Source organism: Diceros bicornis, chromosome 26 (assembly GCF_020826845.1).
Source record: "Diceros bicornis minor isolate mBicDic1 chromosome 26, mDicBic1.mat.cur, whole genome shotgun sequence".
In the NCBI taxonomy this organism is placed as follows: Eukaryota; Metazoa; Chordata; class Mammalia; order Perissodactyla; family Rhinocerotidae; genus Diceros; species Diceros bicornis.
In genome coordinates this window covers 35,872,762-35,888,125 of record NC_080765.1, presented here as the reverse complement: position 1 = coordinate 35,888,125, position 15,364 = coordinate 35,872,762, and the positions used below count along the sequence as shown (strand labels likewise).

Sequence of the window (15,364 nt, the reverse complement as noted above, 5' to 3'; positions counted from 1 at the left end):
CAGCTCCCAAATCAAAGAACGACAAAAGTATCTGCAGGAAACACTGAGGTCCCCATGCCCATGCCTACTGCCAGGTTTGGCTGCAGTGTTCAAAAAAAAGCCCCATCATAATACGGCCCTGGGCCTCAGTTCTATCAAAACACCAGAAGCACCATCCTATGCTCAGGAGACTCGAGAAAGCCCGGTGTGTATGTGCAGACGGGCAGAGGGCCAGCCCAGTTCACCCATTTTAAGTCATTTGCTACAGTTGGGAAAACAGCGTCCTGGGTGTGTATGAGGGCTCCGCTGGGTATTTAACTCAGGCAAATTCCACGAGACCACGCCTACGTCGGCTCCAGGCGATGGAAGCAGATACAATGAGGGTTTCAGATCAAAAGCATAATCCTCAAATATGACTACAATTCACTGTGCACTGTGTATGCTGGGCATTTCACGTCATGTCATTTAATCCTGGAAACCACCCTAAGAGGTAGATTTATGATTGAGGAAACTGAGGCTCCGAGAGGGTATTAAATACTGTGTCCAGGAACACACAGCTGGAGCCGGGATGCAGGCACAGTTCCATGAGGCTCTGGAGCACAGGCCCCTTCCAGAAAGCACACCTCCCCAAGTCCCCCTCTGGACCAGTAGCGACAGGGGGGCAACCTGTGTGTTGTAAAGCTTTTCGAGCAGGAGCACTGGGCTTCAGGGGACAATGAAGAATTTCATTACGCGAGGGCAAGAGGCCCGATTCTCACCCACTGAAGACCTGCACCCCAGAGGCTGTCAGACCACCCTGAGCTCTGTGTTTCCACCCAAGGCCTGCTCACTAAGCGACGTGGATTTTTTCATAAGTGTGCCAACCAGTATTCTGTTGGTTTTCCCTCTTGTTCAGTATGTTAAAGAAAAGTGTCTGGTTTCTCCCTGTGGGTTTTAACGACTCTGGCAGAGTCCAGCAGCACCTGTAAGCCCCTCCTGGTGATACCGCCCTCACTGCTGGGCTCCTGCCCCTGCATACCTCCCCACAGGCTGTGAGCAGCTGTAGCTATAGCAGGGGGTAGTTCCTGCAGCCAAGTTTGGGTTTGCAACTTTGTGGCTATCAAACTGCTGGGGAAGGGGGAAGAGGGGGAGAGGGAAGTGTTAAGAGGCTCTTAATTGGGAAAGTGTTACAAATCTGAATTCCCAGTTGTAAGAGCTCAGATTCCTCCTGTGGAAAAATGCAGACCCTCCTACACAGCCATTTGCCCCTGGGCTCAACTCCAGCACTGGGCATCTGACTCATTAAGGCAGCTATGGGGGTTAGAGGTAAAAAAAAAAAAGAAAAGAAAATCCATAAACACCAGGCTTAATAACTTACCAGAGCTTTTCAGGGGTGACCTTTACAGAGAAACGTACCTATGTAGAGATTGAATACGTCATTCACTTATAAAAAAAGAGAAAGGAGAAACCAGAATCCTATGAAAATTTCTTTAATTTTCATCCTTTGGAAATACATTTTTCATTTTTATTTCCGTGATACAAAAATGTTAAATATCTAACAATGATCTATATGAAGCAGATCTACTGAAGCAGATCCACGAAATTCGGTCGCTGTTGTGATCTGTTTCAACAGAGAAAGGGCTGGTACATGTAGATTTGTCATGATTTCACACACACACACGCACGCACATGGACGCACACATGCCACCCAAACGCAGACTGCCACCCAAACAAACAGAGAAGACGACCAGGCTAAGAGACTGAAAAGTGAGCACAGCACTGCATACACAACAGAAATTAACTTTTTTTTACTCAGACGCTCTGCTGTGAGAAACTCACATCTTAGGAAAAATAACTCTAAATAAATATAGATGCCCCAAAGGCCAAAGCATATGTTAAGCTCCTCTATGGCTGATGTCAGTAGACATTTTCCTACTGGAAAAACAAGCTTGAGAGCTTCACATTTTCAGGCAGCTACGGTGGGAAGCAGGCAGACACAGCTGATCTGTCCACTGGGAGACTGGAACCACGTCCTGTGGCTGCCCCAAGATCTGAGCATGAGAAGACAGATGAGAAGAGTTCAATCCCAAATTCATGATCACAGCATCCAACAATGTTGGCCCTTTTTGCATATTTCCCAGGTGACATTCCCTATCAGATGGATTCCTAAACACAGTAACTCATGACAGGAAGAGTTTCACACAAGCAACAAATAATTAACTGGTTAACAGTGTACACATTCACGACAGCCTACAACCGTGCTGAGTGTCAGCAGACAGTTTACATTAAAAAGGAAGAAATGAAACACAGCTGCAAAAATAAAAACTGCGTTTTTTCAGGAGACATACTTGGTTTCAAACCCCTCCCATACCACATTTATTAAATTAAATACAGTATGGCTTCCAAATGTGCTGGCTGATTCTTCCTCCGCGACAGTACCAGCAATTTGTTTCCCTCGGGTCTGGGTTACCACGTGTCAGGGACTTCAAAGAGCTTGGCAGAGCTGTCTGAGATGCTTCCTGGTGGGAAAAGACAAAACAAGAGGAAGATGGAGAGCACAGCACCTAGAGAGGAACACACAACAAGCAGCACGCAGCAGAGCGCCCGGTGCGGCTGCAAGGACGCCCTCGGCCAGGGCCAGGGCAGGGCGGCCGCACAGCCTCAACGGGAGGAAGTCTACAGACAGGTCTCAGCTGTGGAGGGCAGTGCCCAGCAAACGAAGGCGACACCACAGAAACAGCACAAGCAGGACTAGTGAAGGGCCTCCCTGCCTCAGCCTGGTTGCCTCTATTTCTTTTACGGGAGTTAAAATATGGATGCTTACAACATCTCTCGGTGAGCACACACACTGTGTTCTTTGCTAGCCACCAGGCTGGGCACTTAGTTCATTTAGTCTTCATAAAAGCCCAACACAGTGGTATCAATATCCCCATTTTACAGATGCAAGAATAGGTTCAGAGAGGCTAGGTAAGGTGACTAGCCAACACAGCTGGCGAGTGGCTGAGATGGGATGTGGATCCTTCCACGCCCCAGGAGACTGGGTTTCTCTGTGCTGTGGTGTACTGGCACCTAGATGAGAAATCTCAGGAGCTGGTGGCCATAGAGTGGTGCGGAGCTGACCAGTGGGCGTTCAGAGATCCCAAAAGTGGCCAAAGAAGCTTCAGGCTTTTTCCAGTTTCAGCAACACTGACTAAGGTCTTCTTTAGAAGAGCTTCTTTGGTTACAAACAGTTTCACCCTAAAGTTAGAAGCCCTGCTTTTCCACTCATGCTACTTTCTGCAACAGCAGCAGCAGCACAGTTGGGTGAGAGCTGAATCAATGGGAATGAAGTCAGGAAAGAGCGTGTTCCTGAGGGAAAGTGTGGCAGACCAGGCGCTACTGTGAGTGGTGTAACGCGTTATTTAAGCCATAAAGCAGGGTTGGCAGGGAAAACCAGCAAAGCCAACCCCAGCTGCTAACACTCCAAGATTTCAAAAGGGAGAGAAGTCTTTGATGATGCCTAAAATGGAGAGTAACTTTTAAAAATGGAGGGGGTGCCGTGTCCCACAAGGCAGGAAATCACTCAGCTGAGAATCGCTACAGGGATGCCTAAAGGTAACCAGGTATAAACACATCAAATAACGATAATTTCAGCTAAAATGGGAATTCCCACTTCTGATCATTTATTGAGATAAAATCCAGAGAGACAGGATGAGAAGCCCAGGAGAGGGATAATTTGTCTCATCGCTGTGTTGAACATGCATGTCTCAGGACTCCCGTTTAAGACTGCGAGACTGCTCCTGAGAAGGGACAAGAGGCAGCAGGTGATCCACGTGACAAAGATTCCCATGATCCAGTCAGAAAAGGAATAAGGATTATTAAAAAACAAAACAAACCACAAACACTCCCCTCCCTACAACAACTAAGTACTGCAGATGGCCCGTGATAAGACAGAACTGGCCTGATCTTCTCCACCACGCATTCATACAATACGTAATTATAGGGTGGAAAATAAACATCAACAGGGCATTTTTATAACTCACATATCAGAGAACTTTTACAGCAGCCAATTAGCCATTCTAAAGGTAAAAGCCACAAAGCCAAACATGGGGAACTGAAGTAAATTAAAACTAGCTCAGAGGTAAAAAAAAAGATAAATGGCTAAAAGCAACTGCACTGTCACACTTACAACAGCACCTGCTGTGGCTGGGTGGGAGTGTGTGTGAGTGTGGCCCCATGCCATCTACACCCAGGAAGGGACTCCGTGAAGAGCTAGTGAGAAATAACGGAATAAGCAAAAGCTGTGGGGTAAGCAAGTCTGGCGGCCATTTTAGTAGCTGTGTGACTTGGAACAACTCTCACTGCCTCATCTATATGATGGACCGAATGCAACTGGATGCCACATAGGACTTCTGTGATAGAGCCAAGTTCCTGGCACAGAGCAAGGTTTTAATGCACATTAGATCCATTTTCCTTATCAATAAGGTGGCCCAGGGGCCAACCCACTGGCGTAGTGGTTAAGTTTGCACCCTCCACATTGGTGGCCCTGGGTTCACGGGTTTGGATCCCGGGCACGCACCTACATACTGCTCATCAAGCCATGCTGCGGCAACATCCCATATACAAAACAGAGGAAGACGGGCACAGATGTTAGCTCAGGGCCCATCTTCCTCAAGCAAAAAGAGGAAGATTGGCAACAGATGTTAGTTCAGGGCCCATCTTCCTCAGCAAAAAAATAAAATAAAATAAGGTGGCCCAACACTGAACACGGTTGTTGGCCAGGAAGCCAACAGCCTGCAGTCAAAGAGATGCTAATTTTCACAGCCTAAAATATACAGCTGCTGAGCGAGAATGATATGCATGGAGGAACCAGAACTTTAGGAACCATCTTAAGGAGACCTTGACTAGAGGGGAGCTGGAGGTCACTGCCGTTGTCCTTTCTAGCACTTTCCAAAAAGTGAGTGCTGTATACTGTCAAAGGATCAGTCTCAAAGCTAGCAGATAAGGAGCTATGGTTAGTTTTCCAGGGCACTCATTTTTATAGCCCTGTTTTACTAGAATGCAAAGAATGATTCAGAAAAAGTTTTTCTTTTTAAACAGATACTTTTTCTTTTTTTTGTGTGAGGAGATCAGCCTTGTGCTAACATCTGCCAATCCTCCTCTTTTTTTTTTTTTTTGCTGAGGAAGACTGGCCCTGGGCTAACATCCGTGCCCATCTTCCTCCACTTTATATGGGATGCCACCACAGCATGGCTTGACAAGCATGCGTCAGTGCCCACCCGGGATCCGAACCAGCGAACCCCGGGCCGCTGCAGCAAAACGCGCTCACTTAACCGCTTGCACCATCAGGCCGGCCCCTAAACAGATAATTAAGGACACCTGCTTCCTGCTATCATGGACCTCAATCCACATCTCTCATCACATACAAAGTTAACTCAAAATGGATTGTGTATCTAAATGTAAAATCTAAAACCATAAAACTTCTAGAAGAAAACATAAAAGAAAATCTTTTACAGTCTTGAGTCAGGCAAAGATTTCTTAGATATGATGCCAAAGGCATAATCCAAGAAAAAAATGGATAAATTGAATTTCATTAAAATTTAAAACTTCTACTATTTGAAAGATACTATTAAGAGAATAAAAAGAAAAGCATAGCCTGGAAGAATTTGCAAAACACCCAAAAGGACTTGTATCCAGAATGTATAAAGAACTCTCAAAACTCAATAAGAAGAAAAAAAACAATGCAATGAAAAAAATGGGCAAAAGATTTGACCAGACATTTTACCAAAGAAGAGATTTGGATGCCAAATAATCACATAAAGACACACTAACATTATTAGTCATTAGGGAAATTCAAATCAAAGCCATAATGAGATACCACTACATACCCATTAGAGTGGCTAAAAAGGACAATACCAATACCGATGAAGTACAGAGCCGCTCACACCCTGCTGGTGGGAACGCAAAATGGTGTAGCCACTTCGGAAAACACTGTGTCCGTTTCTTATAAAGCTCAACATACACTTAGCTTATGACCCAGCAATTCTACTGTTAGGTATTGACCCAAAAGAAATGAAAACTTAGTTCACAGAAAAACCTGTACACAAATGTTTATAGCCGCTTGATTCTTAGTTGCTAAAAACTGGTAACAGCAGGCCAGCCCCGTGGCTTAGCGGTTAAGTGCAAGTGCTCCGCTACTGGCGGCCCGGGTTCAGATCCCGGGCGCGCACCGACCCACCGCCTCTCTGGCCATGCTGAGGCCCCATCCCACATACAGCAACTAGAAGGATGTGCAGCTATGACCTACAACTATCTGCTGAGGCTTTGGGGAAAAAAAGGAGGAGGACTGGCAATAGATGTTAGCTCAGAGCCGGTCTTCCTCAGCAAAAAGAGGAGGATTAGCACGGATGTTACCTCAGGGCTGATCTTCCTCACAAAAAAAAAAAAAAGAAAGAAAAAAAAATGATGGGCAGAGTAAAAACACTTGTTGACAGAGCATCAAGTAACTGTGGGGTTCAATTTTCTTCTATATTTCTTCATTTTATAGCTTTTCATAGTGAGCATGTTCCTTTTATTAACAAAAACAACAAAAGAAATTAAAAAGGGGTAAACACAAAAGGTGACTGTTTCTGCTTATTTAGCTTTCGGCTAACTAGAGTTGAAAGGGAGAGACTGAGAGGTAAGACATCTCTTCCCTCAGGTGAATCCAAAACAGAATCTAAAATTCGACATAGTATACTAGAAATCTGCCATCGTCTCATTTTCTACAGAGTGGAATTCTGCATAGAGAAAGATCCTTTGAGGTGCCATACTAAAGTTTTTAACTAGGAAATGCTCCAAAGGCCTAACAGGGTGGTTTCCCACAACAAGAAGGCAGAGCTCACGCTGGGTGGCTTATAGGGAGCCCCAGACAGTTGCCAGGAGGAGCAGGGAGGACACAAATATGCACTGAGCACACAGCCCCGCAGCGCAGCACACACCTCATTTGCCACATTTAGGCTGTAAACCACATTTTAATTGAGTGATTAAGAGCTCCTTGGGAGGTCACTGGACTTCCCTAGCCTGGTGGCTCAGGTGACTGACAGCAGCAACTGCAGATCTTGTTTCTGACTCAAAGGAGACCTGTAACAGCACCGAGAGGCTGCTGCTCTAAGTAGATTCTAAATTTTTATACTGTAACCCTCAGGGTTTCAGCTTGAAAAGTTCAGCAGATTAGTCAAGACTCCAATAAAACTCATGGTTCTTGGCAAACATTTAAAGGTCTAACATGTTGTATTTTAAAAGTAAGGGGGAAAAGACTTGGAACACCTTCTCTGTTACACGACAAAAAATCCCCAGGAATAGTTGAAGTCTTGCGGCACGCCTCCACGAACGCTGTCTACAGGGCGCTAATGGAACGTCCGGCTATTGGACTGTCCGTCAGTATTTCGAGAACGGCCAGTCTGGTCAGCATCAGCCCACTGGAACACTATTCACTTACTCAGCAAGTACAAGCGTGCTGTGGAAACCCGTCCATTACACATTGTCTGGGGAACATTTCCTAGAGATAGTTGATTTCAGCATAAATGGCATGCAGACCTGTTTTCCTTTATGTACCAACTGAGAATGTAGCTTGAACTCCCCAGAGGAGTAGATAGCACTACCAATCTACACTAACCATAATAAATATAAAAGGAGAGGACTTACTTTACACGTTTGCTTCCTGAAAATAGGACAGAAACAACAACACTTAAGAGAAAAATATTTACTAAGTACATAATATGTACATAATAAGCTCCAAAAAAGAATGGTCACTTGGACTTTTATCACATGACTTGATCACAAGAAAGTCCAGGTTGGTAATTGTTTTGGATCTAGAACAGCTGCCAGAAATAGCTTTGTAAAGAATCCTTTGCTTCCTCTCAAGTTTGGATAGATTTCACATACTGCAGAGTGGTACAGTGCGTGAGTTCTGGATCAGACAGCCCTCCCCGCCACCCCCAATACTGCTACATTTGGCTTTGCAAGTCTGTAATTCTTTGAGCCTTGGTTTCCTCTCGATAAATTGGAAATAATGATATCTATACCTTACTAGGTTTTTATAAGGACTAGACAATAAACGATGTTCCTAGCACAATGTGTGATATATGATATAAACTTAATAAGTGGTCATTTCTTCTGCCATTTAAGTCATTTTATTATCTGGGAAGGGGTCTAGTACTTAACTCTTAGTGTATCTTAGATATTAGAATGTATAACTAAGAAAAATGATACTCTTTTGTGTGGGATTTACCGAGAATCAATTTTCCCAGGATTGCTACAGTACACGATATCTATGGTCCTACTTTTTGCTACCTTCTCCTTGGAAAACAGAAAGTTCCCTCCAGATGAAACACTGTCTTTTACATTTTTCATGTCCTCACTGACAGCACTGGGCACCCAACACACCTTAGTGAATCACCTGAGAACCTGCCAAGATACTCTCCCCAGCAGGAGAGCTCAGACCTGATGCCTTAGCATCTGTCTCCGTAGGACAGACGTAACCACACTGCACCAAACACTAATACAGTTCCTGCCAACAGCCAGACGAGGCCCTCTCAGCTCCTGGAACACTCTGGACCTTTGAGAGTTTAACACAGACTCTTCCCAGGGTCTGAACTCGGTGCTCTCACTCATTACAGGGCCTTAGTGAAGTAACCGAGCAATCCAAGTTGGTTGATTCAACAGGTTCAGCACCTGATCTCTTGACCTACACCCTGCTGATACTGTTAGGACAAAACGGTTAAAGCAAAGCAGCTGAAAAGGATCCATTACACATCCACCCCTGCACCATCGGAAGGTCTCACTCAGTGATGGTGCTCTAGGAGAAAGCTCAATGCTCTCAAGTTCTCTGATTCAATTAAAAGTTGTCAAGATGTTTCTCTCTTTCTCTTTCTTTTTTAGCAGGATTGACAAAGAAGTACAAAATCTATCATGTTTTTAGCTCAAATCTTGTGGCACTGACAGCTTTACTGTCAATGGGAGAGAAAAACCTATTTTAATGATGGTATTATAAATTCAAAACCCCAAATAACTCAAAAAAATTTTTTACTTAAAACGATGGAAGTTATAAAAAGAGCTAATCTATTAATGCAGTCTATTATTAGGTATTTTAATTCTAATACCGTTAAGATTATGCTAGATAGAAGGAAAAAAAACTAAAATCTTGTCCCTGAGAAGTAACAGATGAGCCGAAAAATTCAAGAGAATGAGATACGAAGAAAGATACAAGAGGGGAACCCTCCCTCCCCCAGTCATGCCCAGAGTGATCTTGAAAAGTCACACTAACATTTAATATTTAACACTGGTTGAACAGGTACAAGGTGGCCGTGGTAACAAGGTTATCACAGATGAAGACTAAGTATGTTACAGATTAAAAACTTCTCCAATACTTGGTTTAGGGAAAGGAAGGGAGGCAGGCAAAGGGAGACACCCGGATTCAGGGTGTCAGCTAAAATATACAATCCAGGCTTCAAACAAGAGTTTAAGTTTTTGGTTCTAGTTAAGCTTCAGCATAATGTATAAGAACTATATGCAACATTTTTGCTGCTTCTTTGATTTCATTAATATCAATGAGATTCAGAAAGCTCCCTAGAGTCAGACTGGGCCACGTGCAAAAAGAGGAATTAATTACAACACAATGAATTCTTAGCCTGGGTGTGAATTGAGTCCAGTGCCTCACTACCTTCCTTTAATTTGACTGTTGGTCCTGCTAGCCAGGGCGACTGTCGCGATGTGAGACAAAGGAGAGGAATAATCGCTCTCATCCTGAGCAGACAACAGGAAACTGTTTAAAAGCACGGGCTTTCTTGTAGGACAGACTCAGGGCTCCGTGACCTTGGAAAGTCATGTAACCCTCTAGGCCTCCATTTTCTTAACTGTAAAATGGACTGTGATGACCACCTCAGAGATTTAAATGAAAGAATTTCTGTCAAGCAGGAGGTGCCCCGCTGGACCCTGAGCAAGCCCTCAGTCAGCAGCGGCTATCTTCACTGTCACCGGGACTGCTGCCTGATCATGTAGGCCAGACTCCCGAGTGGGGACGGGCCTTTCACAGAGGCTGACTGACAGGCGAGCCCCTGCCTCGCCCTGACTCCAGCACTGCAGAGGGTCTGTGCTCACAGGGCTGAGTTAGGTCATGGGCCTCCACAGCACATCTGGGGGACGGAGAGGACATGGGATTTGGCTTCACACGGGCCTGCGCTCACCTTCGGGTTCAGCTTCTTACTAGCTACACCTGCACGTGTTTCTTCACCTCTCTGAGCCCAGACATCCGCATCACTAAAACAAGGATGATATTTCCTGTCTCAGGGCTGTTGTGAGAATGAAATTAAATAAAGAGAGAAAAGGCTCCTACTCCAGTGTCTAGCACACAGTAGGCTCTCAACATGTGTGAATTTCCTGTTTCCTTTGCTCCTTATATAAGTCTGCTTAAGAGAGAAATCCAGGCTGCCCGGGTCTTGCCGGGAACAGTGAAAACTCTGCCACTGAAAATAACATGCATAGGAGGAGGCCTCCGTGCAAATTTAAATGCACATTTAAAAGACTCTGGCTACTTTAAACACATCGGCAAAACGTCTAAACCAGAGAGGAGAGAGGGATGACCAAAGCGGACTGACCATCTTTAACAAGGAGGCCCCCAGGAAGCCCTCCTCTATCAAGAGCCAGGGCTTTTTAGGAATTCCTCAAATGAAATTAAATTGATCCTAAAAACAGCTGGTCCCGTGGGGCTCTGCCACCAACTGAAGCCTTGCTGTAATTTCTTCCCCAAATATGAATTTCTAGAGCATTAAAGAGTACACAAGGCTAGAACTTTAATAAGAGCCGATACAAACCTGCTGGAGAAAGGTCTTTCTTCATTCTTTTTAATTTCTTGGCCTTCTTCCTTCCCTCTGAGAGGGCTTCTGCACAGGAATCTGTCTGCTCAAGCTCAGCATCAGAAGTCTCCCCCGATACTCTGGCCTCCAAGCCAGCTTCTGCTTGACTGGGACTCAGATTTCTCTTTCCTCCTGCGCTGGTAGCTGTGAGACTGAAATGCAAACAGTGGAGCAACATGAAAGGTGTTAAGAGTAACAGGAAGACTAGCCTATAAAAATATTTTAATACTCTTGATTCCATTAACACTTAACTAGCAGTCAACCACATGGGCAGCTGCCACCTGTATGTAAAAGTTAAAGACCTTATCATGAACTGAAGTCTAAAAGTTTACCCATGACAAGCTTACTCAGAAGCAAGTTCTACATTATGCTTGTGTACAGATACATACAAATCTAAACTGTTCTTAGTGCTTCAAAGAACACATCTTTAAAGCAAATCCCTGGTCTCTATTTTGGTAGAGCTCCTACAACAGAAGAGTAGAACAGAAGAGCAAAACGGCTGTAACAAATAATGGTCTTGAGGACATTAAATCAGAAGATGGCATTGTTACCTTCTTGACTGCCTAATGGATACACAGCAGAACAGAAGGATTCTTGAGTCTGTCGGCTATCACACTGCTCATGCATTTGAATACACTTACAGGGCATGCTCCACCTTCTTATAATTCTCTTCTATTTCAAAAAGGTGACTTGTCAAATTCATAATGAAACGTGGCTTCATTTTTAAAGCTTTATAGGATTTGACATGTTGACTTAAATCAGATCACATGTCTTGATCTTTCCTTAAGAAAATATGTTCCCTGAAATATAGCTTGATAAAAACAGAGACCACAAGGCCATTGTGAGTCCTGTCTCCTCTAAATAGGCCTTATAAATAGATTTTTTATTATAGCCCCCAAGTTATGAAAAGCATAAAAAAATCAAGTCATTCCACTTAAGGGAGGCCACTGAAGCACAGAGAGGGGGTTGGAGGGAAGGAGAGAGAAAACTCGAACATATTCTTATTTAAGCGTTCCCTAGGAAGTGAATACTTAAAAATGTTACATACAAACAAGTCTGGCTACCCAATTATTCAAGTTCCTTTGCATTACTCCTGCACTCAAATCTTTGCTGTACTTGACACTTGTTCACTCATGTGAAGAAGGAGACAAATAAATTGCTTCCCTGATGGTTCTTAGAAGCCACAGAAAGAGGAACAGGGCTTAGAGCACAGGGCCTCTTAAGAGCGGCTGGCTGGCTTTCCATTTGTCTTCTTTTGCACATCTACTACATGCAGCTTTCTGAAACATCTCTTCTACTGAAGGGATATGGAGCAAAGGCAGGTATTCAAAGTTTATGCCAAAGTTTACTGTTTAAAAACTGATAATACCTTTAAAAAATTTTTTAAAGACTAAAAAATTTGGGCTGGTTTCCGAAAATCTGGAAAATTCAGAAAGTATAAATAAGAAAATAATGACTCACTCTTATATTACAAAAGGGAAGAGGACTAAAAATTCCTCTGAATGGGAAATCCTGGAAACTGGTTGACTCTGAGACGTAAATGTTTAATGAAAACTCAGCTGGAACCATCGGCATTAAAAATACTTCAAGAAATACAAAGTCCAGAAATAGCCCCAAGGCATACAGAAATCTACTGTGGTATCTCAAATTACTGAGGCAAAGATGGACTTGTAAACTTTCTTACTACAACTCACAATCCAGATGCAATAAAAGATTTAAAAATGTGATTTTATAAAAATAAAAATCTTTTGCATGGCAATAAATAACATGAGCAAAGTCAAAAGACAAATAAGGAAACATTTGTAACATCTATCACAGACAGAGAGTTAATGTCCCTAATAGACAAATAACACTCAAAATTGAAGGAAAAAAGACCAAAAATCCTATAGAAAAATGGGCAAAACTATGAATAAACAACGCTACACACACACATCCTAAACACATGAAAAGGTGTTCAATTCCATTTATAATGCAAAATAAAATGACACTGACATATCGTTTCTCACCCACTAGATTAGACGAAATATCCAAAAGCTTGATAAACTATTCTATTCATGGGACTGGAGAAACAGGCACTCATACATTGCTGATAAGGATGCAAAATGGCACAACCCACTCTTATGAAGGGGAATGTGGCAATGTCTAACAAAACTACATATTCATTTTCTCTTTGAGCCAGCAATCCCACTTCTAGGAATTTAGAAGACACACCTCCAACAATGCAAAAATATATATGCACAAGGTTATTCACTGCAGCATTATTTGTAATTGCAAGATACTGCAAAGTGACTAAATGTCTAAGCATAGGAAACTGGTTGAATAAACTACAGTACACACAAAGAAGTACTAAGCAGTCAGAAGAAAGAATGGAGATCTCAAAGAACTGACATGGAATGATTTCCAGTGAAAAAGGTGAAAAAAGAAAGTGCAAAAGAGCAATTTACGAGCCGGGTATTCCCAATCTTGGGTGGGGTGTGGGGCAGCACTGCAAACAAACCCTGAACTCTTCAGTAGGTTTGCTTCTGTAGTCGAACAAGTGAAGCAATTCTGAAAATACTTAGATGCATTATAGTACTGAGAAAATTAGTAAATGTGTTGATGTGGGAAGACAGAGATACAAATAAAGGAATCGGGGCAGGCAAGGAAGAACCCTGTGGGAATGAAAGGGAATTGGAGATATGGGTTTGGGCTTGTGATTTCTAAAATAAGCATGTGCATATGTGTGCTTATACATATGGTTATGTGTGTATATCCATGCACATATTTCCCAGCTCTGTCCACTCAAAGCACCTAGAAGCAAAGAAATCCCAGTAGCAATGAGTACATCCAGTGTCCAGATCTTAGTTTCTAATACCATACCCAGTGAAAAAACCAAGGCTCCTCGAAGAAGTGGCTGATTCTAGGGCTGGGGTAAAGGAGGTGCAAAACGAGCCTGGACCATCTTGCAATACCAGAAAGTAGGAAACTGCTCAAGAAATGATGGTGCATGCACAGGGACAGAGGAACCAGTGAGAAAGGGCTCCCACTGGCCAAATAGTTGAGCACCAAAATAATTAAGGGGCAATAATAAATTCTAAACCACTGACAAAATAGGAACCATGGGTCTACATCAATACATAATACAGAGAGAGAAGGGAGAGCTCTTAATTACAGATGAATGGTGACTATGAAATGGTAAAGGCAGAAAGAGAGATGGAGTTGAAAAATCATCCTTTTGCAAGTAACACATAAAGAATCGCTGAGGCAAAAATCATCAATAGATGCTAAATCTAGGGCGGTATTTTGAGAAGAGTAGGATATTTGTATGATTTTAAAGTGTCTCTCCACAGACCGATTCCCCAAGAAGGACACAACATCTTATGTAGTAGTCTGGTCAGGACTGTATAACCTAAATGTAATCACGAAGAAACATCAGACAAACCCAAATGAAAAATATTTTATTGAAAAAAGTGGGCGGGGGGGCCTGGTGTTCTTCAAAAATATCATTGTCATAAAAAAGACTAAAGAGACATGAAAACTAGGTGCAACACGTTATCATAGACTGGATCTGATACTGGGTCATAGACTGGATCTGATACTGAATGGGAAAAAGCTATAAAGACCATATTGGATCAAATAATAAAACTGGGATATGAACAGCAGCTTGAAGTATTATATCAATGTTAAATTACCAAGGTTGCTAACTGCCCTATAGGTATATAAGAGAATGCCCTTGTTTAGAGTATTTAGGGATAAAGGACCATGATGTATCTAACTTCCTTCAGAGGGTTTAGAAAAAAATCAAGCTGTTGGAGGAGGGGAGATGGAGAGAGAGAGGGAGAGAGAACTCGACACAGAGAGTATGTGTTTACAGACAGGGCGGGAGGGGAAAGGAGGAAAAGAGAACGTGCACGGAAAGCGAAAAACAAGTAGAGCAAAATGCAAAATGTTAACAACAGACGTATCTGGATGAAGAGTATATGTGTGTTCTTTCTAATATGTGTGTAACTTTTTTAAAGTTTGAAATTATTTTGAAATTAAAAGCAAAAAAAACAAAAAAAGAATTATAGGAGACACTTGAGAACCATGTGTAACAAACAAGGAAAAGTGCATTTCATTGAGGAGTATCTTCTAATGCCTGCTGTGACACAATCCAGGGCTGAAGTGTATGTGTGCTTATACTTGACTCATAAATACACTATCAGCCTATTAATACAAGGGAGAAGCTGCCTTGACCATTAACAAAATGTCCCATTTGATACAACTGAAGCCCTTTCCAGCCACCCAGGCTCACACCCTCTGAGTCAGCATTTGCCCCTTTTCATTCTTCAATGCCTGAGCCCCCTTGCTCCTTCAGAAGCTCGTCTCCTCATTAACAAATAATATCCCACCAACATAACGGGCGCCTCCCGCGGCCACCTCCATCCTCCAGTCCCACCTGTTTTACTCCTATCTGCCACCATTGCAGCTCTTTCCTCACCCACTGCTGCCGTGGGTCCTCCCTCTCTTGCCCCTAGACTCTTTAAACAGGATCCTGATTGGTCAGTCTCTCC

The 15,364-nt window shown here is 43.0% G+C and overlaps 1 protein-coding gene across 3 annotated transcripts in view; it reads right to left on the bottom strand.

Annotated features, from left to right (window-relative positions):
- Nucleotides 1-1,432: 1,432 nt before the first annotated feature.
- PARN (poly(A)-specific ribonuclease) overlaps nt 1,433-15,364 on the bottom strand; it is a 156,693-nt gene continuing 142,761 nt past the window's right edge. For all 3 annotated transcript variants that reach the window (XM_058570015.1, XM_058570016.1, XM_058570017.1), the window contains 2 exons: nt 10,791-10,984; nt 1,433-2,477 (listed from right to left, as the gene is read on the bottom strand). In XM_058570015.1, the coding sequence (XP_058425998.1) occupies nt 2,425-2,477; nt 10,791-10,984 (247 nt within the window). In that variant the 3' untranslated portion in view covers nt 1,433-2,424. The remainder of the gene's footprint in view (nt 2,478-10,790; nt 10,985-15,364) is intronic.